At 41.5% G+C, this 24755-nt stretch overlaps 1 protein-coding gene across 3 annotated transcripts in view; it reads right to left on the bottom strand.

Moving 5' to 3' along the window:
• TMEM178B (transmembrane protein 178B) overlaps positions 1-24755 on the bottom strand; it is a 239011-nt gene that overhangs the window by 171884 nt on the left and 42372 nt on the right. For all 3 annotated transcript variants that reach the window (XM_017804689.1, XM_017804688.1, XM_017804687.1), the window contains exon 2: positions 7552-7665. In XM_017804689.1, the coding sequence (XP_017660178.1) occupies positions 7552-7665 (114 nt within the window). The remainder of the gene's footprint in view (positions 1-7551; positions 7666-24755) is intronic.

Below are 24755 nucleotides of genomic sequence, written 5' to 3'. Positions count from 1 at the left end.
AAAATCCCAAACCAGTTATCTTTGATTGTCAGGCCTAGAATGGGAATTACAGCCCATCACAAGGTGTTACTAGACATTAATACAATTATCTTTGCCATATTTCCATTTATTGTACTGAAGCACGGCATGTAAAGTTCATGAGGTGGTTAACTCTGTCATAGGATCAGCAGATGTGTAACCTGCAATTAAAAAGGCCAGCAACCATACATTAAGCAATGAAAGAGAAACCAAACACTGAAGACATCATTGAATGGAAGCAGAATATCCCAAATGTATGGAACAAGGCAGGGGTATGTGATTACAGTTATTAAGGACTTGATAATGAGTGTGCTGAGAGGAGATAAATTAAGACCAAGTATGCAGCCTAAACTGTGTCATCTCCTAACTTTGCATGTTTCTGTTTGCAACCTTAAAAATGCTCATCAGATTTTAAGTGAACTTTAAAACAAACAAACTGCAAAACCAGAAATTCTAGTGTGGGGTTTCTTACTGATTCAGAATACTGGTAAGTGGTTTGTCAGCAGAATAATACTCTTTTGATTTACCTCTCAGCCCCATGTTAAGTGAGCTGCAAGGAAGAACCTGCTGGCTGAGAGAGCAGGATGAGACCTCCCCTCTGCCAGTGTTTCACAGTTGCATTAGCAGTAGATGCACAGTAAGACTTCTGACTGCTCTTTCAACAGGGCTTTGGAGGGGATCCTTCCCAATTTGCTCCCCACTTCACTCCAACACCAAGAACTTGGCCATTTTTTGCACCTTCCCTCCCAAATTGTTCCAGTCCACCACTCCAACCATTATCCCAGTTGCAATGTTCAGCAATCCCTTATCTTAACCTCTCCCAAATCTCCAGCACTAAGTTTTACCCCTTTACTTGTCCTCCTTTCCTCCCTGCCTACATCTTGGCCATGTTTTCTATTCAGGCACTCCTGTCAGCTCAGGACTGGAGGGTCTATTGACCTTCTCCCTTACTCCTGGCTCTGCTCTTCTGTCTCTAAGAAGCAAAATAAAGAGTAGCATGCAGTTGGGAAAGTTATTCATCAGTGTAGGTATTAAGGTCACAGCCATATTAGCAGATCCTAAGATGAAGCCTAGCAGAAGGCGATAAAATCCCTTACAGATTTCAAAATAGGTCTTAGGCTTTGATGCCAAAAAAAAAATAGATATCTTAGCTGGAAATAGCATGATAGGAAGAAAACCCTACAGCAGAGAGAGGGAAATGAGAAGGTCTGTCACTACCACCTGGTCATTAGCTATGGGAACAATGAGCACAGTGAAGATCCAACAACACTAGACCTCCAGGCATGTGAGCACCTGCTGCCTGCCTGACCTCCGGGATGGCTGCCCCGGCTGTTTTAGTAACCAATGCATTAAGGAATGACATCATGTCATCAGCCAAATGGCACTGACCAGCAGGATGGTGCCATACTTCAGGGTGTACCTCCATCTGGGGGTCAAGGTAGCTAATTAAAAATGAAACAGCTTTTCCTTGTAGAGGAAGATAGGAATGGAAGGAGACCCAAGAGAGTACAGGAGAGAGCAGAAGAAAGGAGCAAGAAAAGTGGGATGCTGCCTATTTATTTCAAACACTGCTTTCAGTAATACCTAGGGGGGGAAAAAAAATTCTCTGGGGTCAGCACTTAATACAGATACAACAATGAAATATTTATTGTTGCTTATAAAAGCAGACAGGGTCAAGCCCATGAGCCTACTGGTGTTACTAATGCATTGTCAAGCCATCAGCTGAGCTGCTGTGCAAATCTCAACATCTTGTTCCATGGAATGAGAAGGCTTGGGAAGTCTGTAGAAATTACCAAGTGTAGACATGGCAGTCTTTTTCAGAGTGTTAATTGTTGCCAACAATCTCCACAATTGTTGTTGGATATTTTTCCATCCACCTCACCAGTAGTTTCACTGGTTATAAGGAGTTATATGACTGCTTTGTAGGCCTAAATGAGGAAGCCTTAATCTCCTGCAAAGTTTGGAGCATTAAGGCTGATAAAATCCACTCGGCTTTCAGCATAGATGCTGTGTGAATTAAAATACTACCACTTGCTACATCCAGTAAAAATCCCTCATTTCCTCCAGTACCTTCTCCACTCAGAACATGCCAGGCTATTACTTTTGACTTTGGAGTTCATTTTTTATGCAAATGGCTTTCAGACCATCACAAACACAGGATTATTGCAGCTTTTCAGCAGTGCAGATGAACGTTATCATTCCAATTAATAAAAGGCATTATGACTGTTGCTCTGACAATGCAGCTCCCCGTGCTGATGCTCTAAATTCAGAGCCCATATCCTGGGGTTGGTCCTGCAGTAAAAATGCAGGGTCAGGTGACAGGCAAAGGAGATCCCACAGTGCCAGGCAAGAAACATTTTCAGAAAGCCCAGGAAATTCTAAGCACTTCCTAAGAAGCATCAGCTACCTGCTTATGAACTGGTTCTCTCTAAAGCAGTCTGGTGACACAGTTTCTAAGCTGTGCAGCAAAAGATCAGTTTCCATAGCAATTCCAGCCACTCTGCCCAGATGCAGCACTCTTCCCATTCCTGGACACAAAACACAGCTGCTGTGGAAGACAGGCCCAGGTGGCAATGGAAGGCTGGAGAAGAGCAAATAGACAAATTCCCTGTTTCATTACCATGTGTAATCCGAAGTACAGAATCAGATTTGTGATATATAGGGAGGAAGAAAAAGTAACAGACTTAAAGACCCAGCTATCTACCTCACATGATAGGCTCTGTGAGTCAGCAAAACAAAAGCTTTTGGACAGAAGGAAGAATTTTTCATCTCTCTTCTGATGTGGAAACTTTCATGCAAGCCAGTGGGAGGTCTGCCAAAGGCTCTGAGTGCCATGCAGCAATTGTCCCATTTTCAGCTACCAAGGCAGGAAAAAGGGAAGAGGGAGTGGTTCCACTTATTCTCCAAGAGAAAGAGATCTTACTCTTCAAGAAATCACATCAGCAGCTTGTTTTCAGTACTTTAAAGCCACAATAATTTCTTCACCTGCCTTGGAGAAAAGGTGGCTCTGGAAAAGCCTCCTTTTAACCTTCCCTTGCCAAGACCACAGTGAGCAAGACTGCAGAGACACCCATGAGCATCAGCTCTTGTGAGGCCCCAGGCAGGTCTGAGCCCACTGCAGGCTAATCCACAATTCTGTAGTACCTACACAGTTGTTCTTGTCGAAATAGTTCAAGGACACAAAGAAGACCCATGGCAAATACAAGTATCCTCAAAGGTAAAAATGAGGAAGGAAGCATAAGGTCTAAACAAAAGCTAGAGGCCAAAACAAGACATCATCATGCTAGAAGAACATATGAAGACCATCCCTCCTCTTATCTGCATCTTCCTCCCTTTTCTGCACTATTTGGCTTCCTCAGAATAAATTTCTAATCCTAACTCTCCCAGCAAGACAATGAAGTGTAGACACACTTGGCATAAGCATACTTAGAAATTCCTCTCTGCACTCATCTTCTATGCTATGGTTACCCTTTTACACAAAACAGTTGATTCTTAAAAGACTGCAGCATAAGGTGAATATAGAGCCTGGGTTGTCTACAGTCTACATAAAAAAAAAATAAAAACAAAACCAAACACACCCACACAAAACCAAACAGGAATGAAACAGAAATAACCTTACTACAATCCTTCTGATGATAAAAAAACTCAGCATCAACCCAACAGGTGCCTGTTGTGCTCCAAAAAGTAAGCCAGTAGACTAAATACTCCCTGGGCTTTGAGTGCCTTATCCTTCACAGTGATTTAGGGAATAGCACTGTTGGCTCCTGGACGATGCCAAACTGAATATAGCACATCATTGCCTTGGTGGTACTACCATTTTCCAAGCAAACACAGCCTTTCACCTGCTTTGCCATAATATACCAGATAATGGTTTAATGAAGATTTTAGGACAAGAAAAAAATTAACATCGACATGGTCTCCTTTTTATGGTCAACTTTCTTAAAGTACAAGCATCCATCTTGACGTGCTTATTCCATCACCTGAAAACGCCTCGTACCCTTCCCAAAGCCTGCACCATATTCCACAGCTCAAACTGCTGCCATGAGCACTTCCCTGTGTGAACACATACCTGTAGTATAATGAAAGTGAACTTACAAGAACAGCATAAACCACACAGAACAATGCGTGAATAAATACAGAACTGCTCGGATTTTCTCCAGTTTTTACTGCAATAATGTACCTCCATTTCTAAGAGCATCAATGATGCTGCTACAGTTTTTCAGATGACAGAACTATGGATCAAGTTTTGTGCACAAGCCTAGGGCCAAAAAGTGACAGGGTAAATGCCTAATAGCAAATCAGTCATATTACACTGGCATGTTCCATAAAGAGACAGTTATTCATGCTCAAAGTTGTCGGACACATTTTCTTTTCCTCTTCCTTCTCCTCCCAGCTCATATAGATACTTGTTTTGTCTAATTAGATGAACATTTATCTCCTGACAGGCAAGAGCTGGCAATACTACAATCATCCTTCCCTCTATCCCTGTTTAACTAGAGATAGTTGAGAGGAAGTGATTGCAGAGAAGACAAGTCCTATTTCCCCGGCTCATGCTGCCATAGGCAATCAATTTGGAGCAAAGGTTCCATCTTGAAAATGTCAAACAGAATGAAAGAAGATAAAAATCAAAAATGGTAAAGTCAGCTCCAACCATTCCTCTCAGACCAGCTGCTCTCCCGGGTTCTTCAGCGTAGCTGAGAGCACAGCTAGAGGAGTATCTGCTTTCTGTGCCGACTGGTGCCATGAGGGCCTCAGCCTCAAATCAGTTGTCCCTCACCCGCTCCTGCAATTCGAGAGAAACTGCTGGACCATCAGTCCTGCCTGCCAGTCTGAGGTGCACGGCTGGAGGCCTCTTCCCGCTGATTCCCAACCCAGTAAACATGCAAACCCACAGATTTCCTTCCCAGGAACAACAGTCTGCTGCCCAGACACTAGGGAAGGAAAATAATCACTACTGGCAAAGGACAACAGTGGCTTCAGCCTGGTAGAGGCAATTTTTTTTTTTTAGCAGGGTGACCAGACATTCTGGTTTCACTTTTCCAGTTCCTCTGAAATTCTCCAGGATGCCATTTTGCCCCAGTGTTTCATGGAAATACTTTTTTTCCTCTCTCATCCTACAGATCTGAAAAATAATCCATGGCAAGAGAAGGAAGATCACCAGCCTTCCAGCTCCTTTTGCAGTTTGTCACAACACTCACTGGAAGGAAAATTCTGAACAGGAAATTATTCAGAGGAAAATAATGGCCAGGTTGACTTGGATGTATCAGGATAAGCAGTGGTGAAATGAAGTACCTGTGACCTGGATTAAACTAGTCCAGGGACATAGAACAGGGTCAGCTGCTAAAGCAGGGACTAAAATCACTGGGACTTTCTGAAGGGTCTATTGCACTGGAAAGGGACAACATTCCCCTCAACCAAATCACAACTTGAAAAGATTTGTGTTGCCCTAGTTTTTTAAAACAGGTTGTTGTTCCCACACAGGAACTAGTCATATAGAATCAGTTCACTCTTCAATGCAGTGACCTCCAGAACCTTCATTGGCTAACCCCATATATCAAGCACTCTCCACTTGCCCATAACTGCTCTGGAGAAGCAAGAGCTTCAGCAAAATATTTCTCTTCTTCTCCGTCTTTAGATAAGTAGATTCAAACTTCAGCTCTATCTACACCTACCTACACTCATCTGAATCATGAACTGGCAAGAAAATTTGGGTCAGAAATACACAGGAACACCCACAACACTCCACGTACCCTCCCCAGAGAGGGCACAAGCAACCTCACCCTGAGAGTGCCTCAAACCAAATCAGATATGTAAATGTGTGAGCACAGAGTGTCTAGACTGCCACTTTGGAGACTGATAAATGCCCTACTGAACACTCCCATCAGCTGCCTACACACCAGGCTCGGGAACTTGCTGATCCCACCAAGGGATGCACACACCAAGATGCACATGACCGGGTATATAAGCCTTTACTTGAACCATTGCTGAGATAAAGATTAATTTTAGATAATAATTCTTACATTAAACAGTGAGATTCCCAGTGGATGGTTGCAGAGAAGTCATTGTTGCTCACAACAGTGGCAAAAACACACGTACACCAAAAAAAGCATAAACAAAGGCCCTCCCTACAGCCCTATGAACCCTGACAGAAGATGTCTGGGGGGGTACATTTTTTTTTTTGTCCCCAGATGAGCAATGTTAACAAAACTAACACCAGCAGAGAAGACAGGTGGTAGAAGAAAACCTGAAGGGAACTGAACCAACTGATCTTCTGATTTCAGGGTCAAATGAGCCCAGAACAGTATTTTGCAATACCAGTGTCTTACAACCTTCTGACAGGGGTGAGTTCAGTTATTCCTTTTCTTTGTGATGTCTCAATCAAAATATGTATTTATCCACACAAACACAATTAAAAATAAAGTAAAATAAAAAACTGGCATTTAGCAAGACCTTCTAGAGCATTCTTAATTCTTTACCAGATTTGACCAGCCAGGCCTACAAGCACCAATGAATTTCAAACCATGCCCGACCTCACCAATGCAGGAAATCAATTACAACATTGCACCTTCTCCTCCCCAGAGCTTAAAAGGACCCTTCCAAAGCAACAGCCACATTAGGCAGGAGTGAAACAGAGACTGAAAGCCCTGAGAACACCAGAGGTCTAGCACAGTTCTCAAACTGACACAGTCCGGACAGTGGAAGCTCACTACCACCTTTTAAGGTTTTCATCAGTCAGCATTTCCTTAACCCCTGCCACCTTCAAGGAGTTGTTAACTGCTTCCACCAAAACAGAGCTGCTCACGATCAGTCCCCATGACTATATAGTAACAAAAGCAAGTTTCAGTGGCCTCTTTCCTTGTGAAATCCTACCTCTTGCATTTTATCAGTGAAAACGGTTTTCCATCTCCAAGATGAGAGCGAGACAAGATTTAAGGTCAGCCAATACATCCCAAGGCAATTCCATCCCTGTCAGATCTTGTTGCTTCAGCAAATGTTACGAGTTGGTGACCACTGGCTACAATTATCACTGAGTACTAAGCTCCTTCCCTCTGCCTTAAAGGGTGCAGCAATTCTCTCCCTAGATCTTCAAAGGAGAGTGTTGCCACCCAGCAGCTGCTGGCAGCAGGACATATTCTACAATAAAAGCCAGCAATGAATTCTCCTGGAAGGAGGAAACTCAGCAGCAGCATCAACTGCATGAGAATCCACTCACGTACAGAGCATTCTACTGAATTAAAAAATAGGGCATTGATTTTGTTATTCATTTTTTGTATTTAACTCAATATTAATCCCTGCATACAAATGCCTTTTCCCCGCTGCCACTTTCTCATGCCTCAGCAGAATTCCTAGTCAGCAGCAGAAACAGAGATGTAGGTCCTGAGAACAAATCGATTTGTCTGCTACGAAGACAAACTGTGTGTGAGCTGAGGGCTCTGAGTGGGCCGTCAGTCAAAGCCTCCGCTCTCCCTCAGCAGCAGCACCTCCCTCAGCCTGCGCGCGAGGAGAACGGAGAGGAAAGCCAGCAACACTTACGCAAGGCGTGCCACTCGTCCTGGCGGATTGTCTTGGTGATGTTGTACGTGAGGTTCTTGGGAATGGTCGCTGAGGAGTAGTGGTACTTGATGTACGAGCACCGCTCAATTGCTCCTGGGAAAGGCAAAATGCAGAAGAGAAAGTGCTGTTAAGTGAATGCAGTGTGGCCTCCCAGTTGTGGACCAGATGGGTTTGACAACCAAAAACAAAGCTTAGGAGCAAAGCAATCGCTACCATCGACAATCAGCACTATCTGTGGCCCATGAGAAGCTTATCTGTAGGGTAACCTGACTACCTGTATTGTAAGTTTGGATGTGATCTTCCACACATTCCAGGAACCTCCCAGTCTGGCCCTATAGTAGCTGGCAGTGTCAACTTTCACCATTAGATATCTATTGGGCACATTACCCCTTCTTTCATGCCTTTTCTCTGAAACATGAGTGAGCAGCAGCAATACAGTTACTGTGTTGAAACTGTAAATTCATGTCTTAGCTTATTGTACAGTCATGGGTCTCAGTGCCCATACTCCAGGAGATACACAGAGCAAACATCTTTGATCTTTCCTTAAGCAATGAAAAACAACACAGAAGAAAATAATACATCAGATAGTAAACAGTTTGCCTGACCCCTTTCCACCCCACAGCAGGATACATGACAATATGTCTCTTGACAATATGACACCCAGACACTCTCATAAAAGGTTCAGAAACAGAATTTATTGGCATGCCTGAACAATGAGCCTCAGATGGCAACATGAATGGCTGAAATGGGCAATTTTTTTCCCCTGCAGTCAGGATTTCATCTATGTTCCATGGGAAAAAGCATCACATGCTGCTTCTGTTACCTTTTGGTCACATTATTACATCCTCCTTTTACAGAAGTTTTCCTTCCTGTACAATAATCACACCTCCAGGCCCTGATCTCCTGGCACGTCTCTGCATAGTGAGTGTCCTTAGAGGAATGGGTCTGGTGTAGTCTGATGCTTTCCATGATTTACAGCCAGCCAAATTTCACCTATGATCAGAAACCACAGGATAGCATAACTGTTCTTGTGTTGATGAAAGCCAGTCAGGTTTCCTGCATTCCTTTTGCCAGCATTCTCAGCTGTCACTGGCTTTATTACACCTCCTCACTACGCAGTCAGATTCAAAGCTCATGAAAGCCATTTTTCTATTAATATTATGGTATTTTGGATCAGGTCTTTGATAACTAAATAGGTATCCCTAATGTGGTTGGCCACTGTTGGTTGCTAGCTACCAATGGTCAGAGAAGTAGCTATGCTGGAGATGCTTTTATGTATTAAAAATACATTAAGACAAGCACTCAATAGAATAAATTAAATGAAGCAATGAATTATATAAATAATAAAGAGCACTATACACAAAGAGGCAGGTAGAGAACACTTACTGTCAGCCTGAACTGAAAAGGCAGACCCATTAGCCTTATATTGACAGTTCCATGGGGTAAAATATGCTTTTATACCACCAGAAACTCAGGTTTCTACTTCAGGTTGTAAGATAGTACTTGGCATAAACTTAGATAATAGTCCATCAATTCACAGCATGAATAAGAAAGCCCATGAAACAAATTATTAGTTACATCAGAGCCTACCAGCATCTTCCCAAGTTAGTACAATATAAACATTTGAGGTCCTCATTGTTTGCTTCTCTTAAGCATTCTTCACATTCTGCCTTTGACAGCAATTAGATTAGACAAAGCCAAATATTATAGGGGAAAAAGGCAAAATATTTACATATGTATCCGCCTGCCCTGACAGCGTGATGGGCTTCTGTGTGAGTCTGCACCATCTGGGCACCAAATGTACGCCCAGAATTAAAGTTTCAAACTAAGAATAGTATTTAAAAAAAAAAAAAGATAGCTAGTGTGCAAAGAGCTTTTAAAAAAAATCCCCAAATCACAACCTTGCCTTCTTATAGGTTTTTTTATCCTGTTTTGTTCAGTTGCTTTCCTGGACCAGAAGCATCAGCAAGAAAATGAAAAATGCTCATTTTTCAGAAAATAATCTGTAAGTTATCAGATACCTGCCCAGACAAGAGATTTATATAGAATAACAGAAATAGACACAGAGCCAAGATTCAAAATAAAAGCTTGCAGGAGGAAGGAAGAAAAAATCCTGTTCCATTTGCTATAATTTCTAAAAGTAATCAGCAGAAACAGCTCCTCTGAAACCGAAGAGGCTAATTTCTAGCAAGGTCCATCAGACTTAATTCTGCAAATACTGTTAGGAGTAATGCAGTGAGCTGTTCAATAGCTTTTACCAAAGCCTAAAGCAGAAAGATGTCACGGTCTGAATTCAGGTCATCACTTGACCGTATCTTTAAATTTGGGCTTACGCTTACTTCCCCATGGTGTTAATGAGACTTAAGTACATCTAAAAAGACCTTCAGGAGCGCTGTCAACCGGGTGGGCAAACAGGGCACTTGGTGTTGCAGTTCACAAAGGCTGTGCAGGAAGGGCGCTGACGCCCTGCCAGCTCCACCAGGGAGCAATGGTGTCCACCCAGCAGAAAACCACGGCAGAAGCAGGCAATAGCTTACTGGGAAACTCAAGCTCTTCATGGTCCAAAATGACAGTGTTTGGGATTGCTTTGCATTTAAACATGAACCATCTATTTAAACCCACTCTCACAAGTGTAGGAGAGTGACTATGCTGAGTCAATGCAGCTATATCAGCACATATCTAACTAGAGGTGAGAATTCGCTTTTGAAACTTAGAATAAGGCTTTCATTTGCCTGGACCTGCCAATAAAAATAATGAGAAGGGTGAGTTTATGGGTAGTGATAATTCCATACTTCTGATGTTTTCCTACTTGTCCCACTGAGAAGAGAACAAGGTTCAAGATGCCCGAACATCCAGTTCCTGGAAGCCCCAGGGAGAGCAGAAGCAGTGAGTGCAGCAAGGATCAGAATGACTGCTGTCTTGGAAAGTCTTCACAGAGAAATGCTACGAAATCCTTACCCTTCAGGAGAATTAATAGCTACGCTCACTGCAGTCTTTGAGATAAGAAGAAAAGCAAACTTTCCCTTCCATACCCTTACTAGGGTAACTGCAATTTATGGAGCACCTCCAGCCTTCAGCACTAACTCAGGAAGACCAAATGCAACTGCAGCTGAGCTCTGCACTTTGCTGAAATAACTGGGAACAGTATTTATAGAGCAAACCACTGAGTGGGTTTTTTCACATATGCAGCTGCCATAGCAAGAGTTATAGCTGGCCATAAGAAACACAAAACCACCACAAAGCTGCTCCACTGACACATGCAGTATATTCCAGGTTTCTGTGACCAAAGGGAAATGTTTGTTGAAAATCCTAAAGAAAAGTAGCTGACATGTTCCAGTAGAGTGCTAAGAAAAGGATCAGCAGGAAGATGCAACTAGAACGAGGCAGAGCAGACCTCTGCCATACTATCAGCACATAAGCACAGATGCTCGGGGGATTCAGCAGCTGTTAACTGTGGCTGGCAACCCCCTGTTCCTGCAAGGGACAGATTACAAATAAAACTGAGATAAGGAAACTAGAGATAGCTTCAGCCTAAGCAGCTAAGCATTCACAGCATCAAACATGCCACTCCTCTTACTGATCCACTTACTTTCTCAGTTCCCTTCCCATATCTGTTGATCACCAGTCCAAACTGCCATTTTATTGTTACATAATATTTCCTCTTCTCTCCATTGCGAGGAAAGTCTTTAACCTGTGCTATAGCAGAAATAGCACCTGAAAACACTGATTTTTTTTCTATTAAATTTTCAAAACTATGGACATCCTGATGTTAGTTCAACTGCAAAAGAAACTCAGCTCCTGCTGTACTACTAGGACTGTAAACATTATTCTGGGTAGAGGTCTCAAACTTTTGGGTAATGCAGAGGGTGACTGAACCATTATCCCACTCTAAACTGAAGAGAATTGAGAGTTTACATTGCTGGTGTCCGTACTCTATTTGTCTGGTGGGTAAGCTTTTTTTAGAACTTTTGGACCAGCCTTTCTTCAACACCCTGGGCCTCTCCCACTCCCTTAAATATAATATTTAAACTCTTTCAAAGTGCTCCAAGAAAGAGTCTTTACCATGCTTAACTTAAGAAATAGAATGAAAATTCAAAGTGCCACCAAGATACTGGTCACCTCAGTCCTAAATTTTGGATCCCAAAGCACCCAGAGGCATTTTTCTGGTGAGGTCATTTGACTTTTGCAAAGGTGGTTGCCAAGTTTCATGAATTTACACTGTCAATATGATCATATAGTTAGTCTTCTGCATAATACAGACCAATTCATCTGAGAGTTGGCAACGGAGACTAATCCTTGTGACGGTCTTTCATGAAACTGGTAATCTCTGAGAGCAGTTAGGGAAAGCTCAGTAACCTTACTTCAGATCCAGCCCATGATGGCACACAGAAGTGTTAATTGCATGGGTTATCTGATTATACTCCCCTCCTGTCAATGAGGGGATTGATTTCACACTTTTCCCCCACAGCTTTCAGGCCTGCAGGCTTTGGAACCATCCTTAACATTCAGGTACAGATTAACCCAGTGCCTGTGAATAAGTTATCTTTGGTAGCTGGAAAACTTGCAGGTACAGCTAAGAATTTATCCCACTCTAAGATCATATGCAGCAGTCCTTGGGTAAAAGCAATGAGGAATCTCAGATGCAGGGAGCCAGCAGCTCACTTGCTCGGGACTTCACCAGCCAGCACTGACACGACTGTCACCTTCCATCCTGTAACATGCAGAGATCAGAAACCAGGAGGTACCCATTCTTCTCTTGTAGTATGCATGTTGATTTCTAAGAAGGATCCAGCTCTACAACTAGTACTTGTTTTATGACATTTCCTGCCTAAGCTTTTGGTATGATCAGCTTCCCTGAAAAGACTGGTGTGGATGTTCTGAGCTACCTCCAGGCAGCTCTTCCTTCTTCTGTGTTGCAGATACCCCTGGATGAGCTGTTTGTAGCAAGCAATTTATTCCACGAAATTCAGCCTTTGTGCTAGCTCTAATTTTTACAAATCTGTTTCAGAATTATTTCACAAACATTTCCTAAGAAAAGGAATCTTAGCCTCTGGCTTGCAAACTGCACTCACTTCATATATTTGCTATTCATTACGAGAAACTGCCTTCTGTATGAGAGATTGCCTTAATCCCACGGTTTGGTTACTGTTTCCTTATTGGGTGACTATACCAAGAAGACAGAAGATGTAGATTGCTCATTTGGTCCCTAATTGTTTCACATTATCTTCAGAAAAATCTGTAGAGCAGAGGCAGTTTATAATGTTTGTTTGGTTTGGTTTTTTTTCCCCTATTATAACATTTCAGTAATGTTTCCAGGGGCTATAATCATAGTTAGGGCTAGGATCAGGTGACAAAAGCAATTCCACGTGGCATATGTATTCATTAATGTCTTAAAAGTCTTGTCAGCCCTGGAGAATTTCATTGTTTAATTGTGTTAGCATTTTATGCAGCCTCCAAACTAGCCCTGGCCATTCAGGCCAGTGCAATTTCAGAATTATTACACTCAGGTGTATGTGCTGCCCTCAATTTCTTGCATCATTTCATATGAATCAACAAAACTCATCTGGAGGTACCTTAATATAGACAAGTTGGTTGCAGTTTCAGCACAAACTAACTGGTCAAACTAAACCCTGGAAGAAAATAGAAGGGGAAATTAAGTTCTACCTTGACCAGCTGCTATGACAAAACTGCAATCAGATATACTGACTCGCTAATGAACTCAGGATGAGTATCTTCTTAATGAAGGCAGATACTTCATTAGAAAGTATTGCAACACACTTAACAGGATTATTTTGTTACTTCTGGAGGAATACTAACCATGAAAGTACTGGTTACACACTTTTTCTTGATCTATAAATATATTCATACCTAAAGTGTAGGCACACCATTCTTCTGCATTAATCGCAGAATTATTTATGTTAAAAGAGTCCTCTAGATGTCAACCAGCCCAATACTCTGCTAAAGGAGGCACAACCTCAAAGTTAAAATCAAAGTCAAAAATAGTTCATGTTGCTCGGGGCCTTGTCCAGCCAAGTTTTAAATGCCTCCAAGAACAGAGGTGCACATCTTTGAACACCTGTTCCAAAATCCGACCACCTTCATTATGAATTTTTTCCCCCAATACCTAATCAGAATTTCCTTTGGTGCCACATGAATATTTTGAATACTAGAATACCTAAGGGTAAAGGGCTAAAAATCTAGGAAGAATATGCAAATAACATCACCCTAATCAACACGTCTGGTGAATATTCATTAACTTATATGCATAAATAGAAGCCAATGTTCTAATTAATGGAGCTCAAGATAGATTTTCAGTTGCAGCATGGGCCAAATTATTAGAAAAAGAGATCATGTTTCTTTCTGACTGGCTCTGGCATCATCCTGAATTGAGGTTCAGCCTGCTCTGCCAGCAGGACTTGTTGGTACTTGTCCTAGATAAAGTAAAACAACTCCTGGTACTAGTTGTTGCTTGCTGTGGGCTTCAAGGAAACTTGCCTGATGCTTCCCCTCAGTTGATGGGTTGGGGTGTCTGTCTTTTGGGTTTAAGATTCGGTTGCTAGCCCTTAGCTGCTACCCCTACCAGTGGGTAAAGGTGCACTCTATCAGCTTCTACTCACCACCTAGATGTTTGTGGAAAGTCAGAGAGAGGGATCTGACACAGTGCCCTTCCCCATTCACAGACAGACACAAGGGTCACCTATTGAGACAGACAATGACTGTGTCTATGATAACACAAGTGCACTCTTGAAAGTGGTCACCTGATCATATCTAGTTACCATGCTTTGGTTCATAACACAACATGCTCTAAGACCATGCCAACTAGATTTTTCACAAGTAAAGCTAAATTGGAAGATTTCACTAGTTCAACTAGTGATACAAAAGCAAAGCCAGTTTTAAGTAACATCCCCTCCCTGAAAACACCAAGTGAACATTAAGCACTCAGCACCAAGGCCAACTTGAAAAACTAGGGGGGATGGCAGAGGGGAGACTGACACAACCAGGAAAAAAACAACAAGAATTTCAGATTAACGGAAAAGTTTTTTACAGCCACAAAACCACATTCATCTGTAACTTATTCTGACACCTTTAAGGTATAATTTAAAAACTGTAATTCAACTGAAAGTCTGAAAAACGTACTTTGAAAATTCTAAAACAGACATTTTTCTTAATTTCACAGGTTTTTTCCAGCTGAAACTACCAGCCATATTAGATCAAGTTTCACAACTGGTTCTTGCTCCCTTGCATGCTCCTTGCTTCAGAGTCAATTTTCTGCATTAAGATAAATAACAAATTCCTAACTATTTAAATGTAACTATAAATGTACTTAACAAGCACATTAGGCACCTACATACTCCCTGTTGAGTAAAATGCAGAAAGCCTGCAGTGCAACCTGCTAGGCTGCCAGTGGCAAAGAGATATTTACATATATAATGTCATTTAAAATTGTTTTTCATGTGTAGATGTCTTTACTGACCACTAAAAAATGGAATGAACACAGAACTTTGGGGAACCATACTCAGAAAATAGCAGCATCTTTTATTTTACCTGAAGGAAAAGCCTGCTTGTATTCAGAGTTGAGAGCCTGTGAAAGGATGAGACATTTATAAAATAAATATTATTTTGTCCATGAAATGGCACATACCCAGCAAATACATTAACAGAATGCACAGCTTAAAGGTTTTTATTAGGAAAGTGAGCAAACGATTTTTCAGAGTGAGAAGCAGAACCTTCCTGTTCTTTTTTCCTCCCATTTTTCTTTTACAGCTCATCTCACTTGACTTCCAAATAAAGACTCTCTCAGAGCCTCCAGCTTAGTAAAACTTGTTAGACAATGCTCAGCCTGGTAAAGCAGTCTTGTAAAAACATAGCGGGGGGATGGTTGAAAGGATCCCACATACTGTAACTATACTGTACCATCCATACAGAAACGGGGTAACAGACAAGAGTGTGCCATTCCCATTCTTCCCAGGTCAGCTGGGATGAAAACCTGGCAGCTCACTTTCAGTACTAACCCATGAGATCTCTAGAGATATAGAACAACTCAGATACAAAGCACACACAAAAAGGAAGCATTCCAAGAATATAATGGATCTCCAGACACATTCAACAGCTTTGTCATGTGTGGGCTATATGGTGACCACGTTCCACAGAGGGGCTTCCACATATTTTAGACTGTCATATCTACATTTCAATTTCAGTTTCTGTTTCCACACCAAAATAGCTAAATTTTCTTTTCAACTATTGTGTGAGTAAAGATAGAGGTGCAGACGTGTGTGCATGTACTGAGCAGACAGCAACATTTTCAGAGTAGAGAAAAAATAAAGTGCTTGAACAGCTTTTGCCAGGCCTATTCCTCACATGCTCACTGGATATCCCAGCAAATAGCAGCTTGCTTAAAGCGACCAGCTGGCAGAACATAAATATTCCACCCATGATAAGAAAAGAATCCCAGTATGAGACCAAAAGCTGAATTTGCATTGGAAAGTGATGAGCTCACACTTTCTCTCCAGGGACCAAGGAAAGGGGGCTGGCAAGGAAGCTGGAGCAAGAGGATGGTTATGAAACACTGTTTTACTTCAGCTATTAATAACAGTCTCCAAGCCACAGGGCACTAGAGAGGAGGAAGGCATCTCCTGGCTTCTATTAATCTTTTTGTCCACCTATTTGCTTTGGGCTGGCCACAGGGGAGAGGGAAGCTGAGCAGGAATGAAGAGTTAAGGAGGTTAAAAGGGCTGAAAAATATTTGCTCCTACATGTTTGCAGGCAGAAATTAAATGATCAATAAAAAGTCACTGAGACAGCAATTACCAGTAAAAACTCGCTGATGACCCAGTAGCTCATGGAACAAAGCAATATCTCAGCACTGCTGTCAAGGCAAAGAAAAAGCACAGCAATGGCTATTCCGTGGACAGGTTTCTTTTATATCAATGTACATCTTATGATTCTCATAGTAAGATGCTACCATGAAGCTTGGTGTTTAATGAACAAGCTTTGAAACCTATTTCAATGAGATGTCTAGGAAGCAGGGTCCCAGATTGCCAAGAAGAAAATAAGGGTGGGTCCACCAACGTCACTAATTCTGCTGAGGATCTGTCATCACGTGCAGTGAAGTCTAAGGGTGCCTCTCTCTGTACTGTGAAAAGCTATTTTATATGCTGCTTTGCAATGTAAATGTGGTTTTCTAGACACATTTAGTCCTCTTTACTTCTTAAAGTGAGAGGAACATAAGACCACCTCTGTGTCCCCTGTTAGTTTACAGCTAGCTCCACCAATTGCCGAGCTGGAGAAGGCATTTAGCTTTCTTGTAGCACTTTAACTTCATGTTTAAAGAGCAGAAATCACAACATGACAATCATTCAGATGCTTGCATGCCACATTAGGGAACTAAGGCTGAGACCTAACACAGACAAATCTCCCAGAAGATCCCAGTTATCAGGGATCTTACACTTACTTACATTCAGCACTTACAGCAGTCTCTGAAGAGCAGCCCTTAAATGAAAGGATTTAGGGGGGCTGTGCAACAGACCTATATGACTTTATTTTCATGTAGGTTTTGTCCCACAACTGAGTGAGGGGAGTGGCAGGCAGACTTTCACAACTTTCACTTGGACATAAGTTGCGGTAAGGAGAAAGGAGAGGGAAGGATAAAGTTCTTGGCAGGAGTCATATGTCAGGGATTTACAGAAATCAAATTAATGAGACTAATTTTTAGAAAATTAGCTGTGTTTTCACCCTATCTTAAGGATTGGCTTATAGTCAAAAAGCATTTTTCTTATATACTGAAATTCTAACTCATGTTACACATAAAAGGTGAATTGGCTTGCCTTAAATTTGGGAATTACAACACCTTAAGCATGAACCCTCTTTTGCACATTTTAAATTAAAGGTAACCAGAAGAAATAACAGGATTTGAAATTATTTCAGTTCCAAAATATGGAAATACCAGCAGGCAACTAGCCTATCAAAGAAATAAAGTGATGAAGAAAATCCAGCATCAGCTTTTCAACCAGGCTGGGTTTTCCCTCCCATGAGTAGACCACAGCATTGACAGACCAGAAAGAAAACACCCTACTATGCTCATAAACTGTTCTCTCAATATACTGTGCACTGAGCTTGTAACATCCTGTGCTGATAAGACAGGCTATCTCCATCCATCAAGGACTCCTCTGAGACTTTAAAACTGTGCAAACAGAAGACTTTGGACATATTCTCTCTTTGGTGGAAAGATTCCTTTCTTCAGTACATCTGGGTTCTCTAAGATTCATTAGTCTTTTTTTTTTTATGCTGTCCCTATTCTAGTTATTTAAGAAAAAAAATAGGGCACTGTGGCTGGAATAAAGACACTTTCAAGACATCACTTCATACACAAAAAAAGTATTTCCCAGACAAAGCTCCCCTGCAGTTATTAAATGTATGTGCAGCGTAGAGCTAACAGATGAGATCATCCCTAAGTGAGCAGAGTTGCTCCCTTCAAGCTCAAGTCTCTTGCCTCAAACTCTACCGAGTATCTACTTAGGTCACACAGCGTGATGGACAACAGCTACTGAAACTACCTTGAAATGAACCCTGAGATTGTTTCCTGGTAAGCAGAGACCATTAAATTATACAGGTAGTATGTATAATGGCTCTCCAAAGTAAGGAGCAGTTTCATGTTTGACCATGCTCTTTCCCTTTAAAGTCATTCCCTGCATTGTCCTTGTTCAAATTATTACCTGGTGAGTTGCCATCACTAAATTACAAGGATACTCCATCTTCCTTTGGAAAGGACTATGCATTCAGGGGGACAAAAGACTTCACAGCTGACTGTCCTTTACTTGCAAGGCTGTTTGCTGCACTATTGTAACTGAACTTACTGTTGTACATAAGGGATTGAATCAAATGAAGGCCTGAAGAAATTAAACGCTATGTAGATATTTTAAAAGTTGCCCTTGAATAGTCAAACAAACTGAAAAACTCAGCTAGAAGGAAAAGGAAAGGAAGATAAAGATGATGGTAAGAAGATCAGACAACTGTACTGTGAAATCCAAGACGAGCTAAAGCACAATTTGGTCATTCTAAACCCTATGAACCACAGATATTGTTAATCTCTCTGCAGCTGTCTGAAATCATAAATGGTTTCTCCCTTCAGAAGGAAATGATTCTTGAAGAAGTATTTGAAATAGGAAAGGTTGGTGGATGTGATCAAAAAATATTTTTCCAATTGACTGGACCGTGCCCTTACTTATCCAGTGATGAGTTTTGCAATACCATCATAAGCCCTTATGTCCAGAAGGCTTAGACATTGAGCACCTCTCCACAAATGCTACAGTAATTTATTTCTGGTGCATCAGGTTCTGGCTGCACTCAAATGTACTTCAGTCAACAACTTTGGGCTAGAATCTCAGCATTGCTGCAGACACTCTGCCCCAGATGAGCAACACATATTTCAAATATCGAAAGGATAACTGCCCTTGCATGGGGGTAGAGGGAAACAACCCGAGAAGGGACCAACTTATCTCCAGCCCCAACCTTCCCTTTGCTTATCCCCAGCACAAACCTGCAAGGACGAGGGTTTGCCAACAGCTGCCAGCTATGGCAAAGGTGGTAGAGAGAAGCCCTATTGCCAGTATGATCTTGAACAGGGAATTGAGTTGTTCTAGCCAAATCCCAAAGGCATCTAGTCTCCAAGCATTTTAGCTAAGATTGATGGCACTCCTTTTCACACATGTGTATGATGTACTGTTTAATGCAGAAATAAAAAATGGCAGAAGCCAGCCCAGCCTATGTAACAGGGCACAGAACAGAGCAGGGAAAACCCAAGTAGGTCTAAAAGCATCTATTATTTCTTTTGCATGCCAAATAAAGTTACAGATTGTTTTAAAATCATGTGACCCTAGCTTAGACCCAAAGTTGGTTTATATTTAAATGTAGTAAGATGTGGGATGAGAATTTCTCATCCAGTCTACTGCTGGGTCAGTGAAAACTGGGGAGCTGACTGGAATTTGCTTTGGGAGGATATTGTGACATGATGTTCCTTTCCCCTATAACACCCTTTTGTCATTCAGTAAATGTCATCTACCACTTCTTGCACCTTCCCATCTGAAATGTCAAATCAAATTAGAGGCTCACAGAATGAAAATATCCCACTGCACTCACTGCAATGTAAGATGTTCTGGCTGGTGCAAGCTGGACTTAACATGTCTGCTGGCTGTCAAGAAGGATGCACAGACTGAAAGACAATTCAAAGTGCACAGAGCAGAATTAGTTAATATAAGTCTATGGATGGTAGCAATAAGCACTGCCTGAAAGGTGAGCATTGTACATCTGAAGACCTTTGTCACTATCCACTGCATTCCACCACCCCTGTGCCTAAAATCCAACAGAATCCCACTGAGGTTTACAGTCCTAAGTGTTATTCAGTCCTTTACAGTTCAAGAGCCTGCTTTATGATCCTCATTCTGACAGGGGAGGGGTCAACTATATCCCAAAAGACCCATCAACGTAAATGGGCCCAGAGAAGAGCACGTTCCTGAGCACCACTCGCAAGGTACAGAATAGCCTTGAACACCACAGTGCAATTTCACCAGTTCCAATGTGGCTTCAGATTTGGAGAGGAAAGACTATGGAAACAGACACTGTCAGCTCAGGATTTATCTTCTTTTAGTCTTTACTCTTAGTCTGAGCTGTAATAAAAGCCTGTGTCTCAGCAGCCTCTGATAACACTCAATGGGACAAATGCTGTACAAATACAGTGAACAGAATCTGTGCCCTGAAAGACTTTTGCTGATCCTCTTTTATACCTCTCCTCCCCATCTAGTTGTTCATTTTGTATAATATGTAAAGATAAATCTTGAACTGTAATGTTTGATTTTAGGAATTATTAACTCCATGATTCAGCATCCTATGTGCTTCTGGACACCTTTTTATCTGTACCATTAACTCTAAATCCAAGTGTTATTATAGACTGTTGTATTCTATGAATGCTTTACTTTCTATTCTAATTACTACTCTAAAAATACCTTGCACAGTATATTTCTCAATAACAGCTGAAAGTGCTTATTAAAGACAGTATTATTGCCAAGCACTAATTTATATACTTTTCCCAACCCAAAGGTCAGGCCTGCTGTTTCCTACCTCAGTACACCAATGCATGGACACTAATTCATGCACACTGCAAGCAATCCCCTTTGCTGTAGGTCTAAATGCAGACTTTAATCCATCATTCTTTTAACTGTAAGTTATTTAACACAGTACATCTCTACTCCACCCCTCCAAACATACCAATAAAAAATTGAGGCAATAAAAACTTGGATAGTAAGTAATCACTTCTTGTCCCAAGTTAGGGACCAATATCTTATTACAATATGGAACACTCCCTACACGGAATTTCAACATGGCTTAGGAGTGGGCAGATGCTAACCTACCCTCCCTTATTTTCTTTCCTCTTATTTTTTCAGGGGATGTGTTCAGCCTCTCATGAGGCTTCAGTTCACTGACTGCATGATCAGGTGAAGAAGATCCAGAATGATTCTTAACATGCCTCCACTGGACCATCAGGCACTTCAATGAAGAGTACAAAGACAACATGCCAACCTAGCAGAAAACACATTCTTTGGAGAACATCCAAACCTTCAAGAAAATATGTCATTAGCTTTATTCTTATCCCCTAGGGTTCTGCAATATCAGTTTTAATTACAACGATTGTGACAAAAATCATAGTAAAGAGAAACAGCTGAAAGCTTATCTTGCCCAGAGATTCCACCCACCAGGGTAAGAGCCACATGCAGCACTAGGAAAGGACTGCAGTACAAACTCAGTGAGCAAACTACATGCAAATCACTTTCAGCAAAAATATTTCTAAGTACAGCCCAACTCGAAGGGGACAAGAGATGAAGGTGTCATGCACATGGCTGAGATTTGGGGAAGCACTCCCAGGACAAGGAGACTTAGGAAGGAGAAGCAAAACACCAGTTTCGTACTGCAGTAGAAATACAGGCTCACTAGCACAACAGTCAATGCCCCAAACTGAAAACCAAGTCTGCTGTATGACAACACTGGAATCAGCTAAATAAACACTAACAAGTCCTCCCCCTGCAACTGATAGGCACGATCATGCCTGGAGAAAAGAACACCCAAGCTTATGTGGTTAACAGGAAGGGTTTGTTACCCTTACAAGCACTTATGCTCATAGCTACTCAACTGTGCAATAGGAAGAGGATGGGGGGGGAAAGGGAGCTACCAGCACAGAGATCTAAAAGGGAAAATAAAAGACAAAATAGCCCCATTTCTAAAATTCATAACATCATCCTACATCTTTGTATAACTCATTTACAAAGTTGGTGGATTTTACACCTTAAGGATGAAACAGCTTTTCTTAAGGCAGCCACAGCACATAAAGGGTACAGGGAGGGAGAACAATTCTCAGTACAGGGACACAGCCTTGGTAAAATACTCCAATCCTGGAATATCAGAAAATGAACAGCTTAAATGTGCATCAATGTGACTTCATCCACACAAAAGAGAAGCCTTTGCCAGGAGCACAGACAGGGGCCAGACTGGATGTCAACACTTCATAATGGACTGCATTAAAGAAAACACAGCTGAGCAATATAGAATCACAGAATGGTTTGGGTTGGAAGGGACCTTAAAGATTACCTAATTTTAACCCCCCTGCAGGGACACCTTCCACTGGATCAGGTTGCTCAAAGCACCATCCAACCTCTCTTCTAACTCTTCAAGGGTTTCTAAGGTTTATTCATCTTTCCAAAATGAGTGGTCAAGTGGTCGAGAAGCGGAGAATTTTTCAGGAGGTAGAAACCAGAAATTTTTAGGTAGCATTTCCCACCTTCCAGTAAAAATCTTTCTTACAGGAAAATAACCAAGTTATCTTAAGGAGTGGGAAAATAAGAGTATTCATCCATTATTCTACAGACTTTCAACTATGAAATAAAGATTTGGTTGTGAAATTGCATGACAATAAGTTACTTTAAAGAAAAACATGAAGTACTCATGACATATAGACTATAATAATTAAGAACACTTAGGTTGTCCTGAAAAAAAACGGAACAAGAAAAAATACTTTGGTTATCTATTTAGATTTCCTACAGACTTGATCATATTTATTGTATTTCAGCAGTCCTGTGGCAATGCTAAGGAACTTCAGTCTTGGACCAGGTGCCCATGAGGCCCGGCCCTGTGTGATCATGAAATTAATACTGTCCCAGACCCAATTCCTCTACCATTTTATAAAAATTTCAAGTGCTTCTGAATGTCTCCAGCATCACACCTAATAAGATCATTTTGTGCTGAGGCAGGGAGATGTACTTAAACAGTGAAAGAAAACAGCTGTATATACTACTAATTTTCAAGATCCAAGAGAAGACATAACCAAGCAGAATGATCTCATGATGCTCAACCACACATCTCACCTACCCACGAGAGTTGTTCCTTGAGGACAAGTCTCTAGTTTTATTATTCATATTACACCAGGGCAGAAAACAAGAGTCTGAAATAGTCCTGGCCATTTAGAAGACTCAGAATCCTGTACCCTAAAAGGAAGCAAGAACATGTAGCCTTCTTTGAGCCTCGACATGCTCTACTGATTTAATTAGATGCCTTTTGCCCAATTAGGATAAATTAAGTCTGAGGTTTTGATCGTTCTGCAGCCCTGATTTCATGCCACAAAGTACAAAATCAGTAACGGGGGGTTACTTCAAATGACTGCATAGGACCCATGGCAGTAACATAATACATGAAGCATTTCAGCGCTAGACAGCTCTGCAGCTTCTCACCACTGACACTGCAGAACCAGAGACCCAAATATGCCCTGGACATCAAGCTGAGCATGTTTTCCCTTCAGCTATTATTCCTAATCCTATAAAGTGAATCTGAGTAATACCATGTGGCCTTTGTGCACCATAGTTGAAGAATGCCAGTCTCACTTCTACCAGGAGAAGAGCAGACTCACGTCACCACAGATACTTCTATTAGGAGAATATTTATGAGGAGATTTTTTTAATTATTTTTTAAGCTATGCTGTATATAGTCTGTTGCTTATCTCTGTCTGGAGGATGTTGGTGCCTGCTGGATCCTCAGCCTAGAGTTAGAAAGGACAGGGATAATCACTTGAGTGCCTTGTCAGAAATAGGTACCCTCATACTTGCAGGGATGTGCAGCTGTGCTGCATCAGGGATGCAGTCAGGCAGGGAGATGAGGCATTCACACATGAGCTGTATTGCTCTGCCACATCACTTAAAAGCACGATGCAAGGTTTTGACAGTATCTTTCATTAGGGTTAGGGCTATATACTGTTCCCATTACTCAGAAGGAGAACGACAAGAAAAGTCGAGTACAGTCCTGCCAGAGAGTCCACAGAATGTCTTGGCAAGGAGGCCCAGACTCCTGTGTCATGAATGACCCAATTGGAAGAATTGCAGCTTGTTGCAAGATGAAAAGCAAACTTCTCTTTCATTGGTTTAGCCTTTGCTTCCTTAGCCCTGCAGTTCACCTCTCTGAACTACAAACAACACTCACAAGCCATGAGTATTTAGGAAGGGGCAATAGCTTTTCCCTGTTCCAGAAAAGGAAGAATGAACTGCACTAATAAGCATGAAGCCACACTTGATGATAATGAAATGAATTAGCAATAAAAATTTATTTCATGTATAAAAGCCTTTTAAGAGAGAAATAATCCAGGCTCCAAATTACCGTTAAAATTAACTTCCATCAATGCTCTGCCAGTGCTGCTGCACTAATGTTCTTTGTAGAAGCCAAGTGGACTGATGACTGAGTGGTATCAATCAACATGAACTATTGTGTTAGTTGCTTCATTTGGTGATCAAAGCATTTTGTTTTAAGGAGAGCAGAAAAATGCAGCACCAGTAAGGTTTCCCCCTTCTGCACCTCTCTCCATTTCCAACACATCTGTGGCATGACTAGCACTCTTTCCCAAGCAGAACTCTCTGTATTTAAGTAACCATCGACCATAAAGTCAAAACAAAAATCCCATTCTCTGAGAATTAAAGCTCTGGATAGAGCAGCTCACAGACCACAGGCAACTGAAGTGTTTTATTGCAAAGCTATCACACAACTAACTATGGCTGAGTGATGTTCAGGTGACTGGACGTAGCTTGTGCTGATTTCCTTCCCTGTGGCTTCCTGGCAAGACAACAAATCTCTTTTCAAGGTGGCTGCCTGTTTCTTTC

This window comes from Lepidothrix coronata, unplaced genomic scaffold, assembly GCF_001604755.1.
Source record: "Lepidothrix coronata isolate B3197 unplaced genomic scaffold, Lepidothrix_coronata-1.0 Scaffold10, whole genome shotgun sequence".
Taxonomy (NCBI): Eukaryota; Metazoa; Chordata; class Aves; order Passeriformes; family Pipridae; genus Lepidothrix; species Lepidothrix coronata.
Note: the sequence above shows the minus strand (reverse complement) of the source record. Positions and strands in the feature narration are given on the sequence as shown.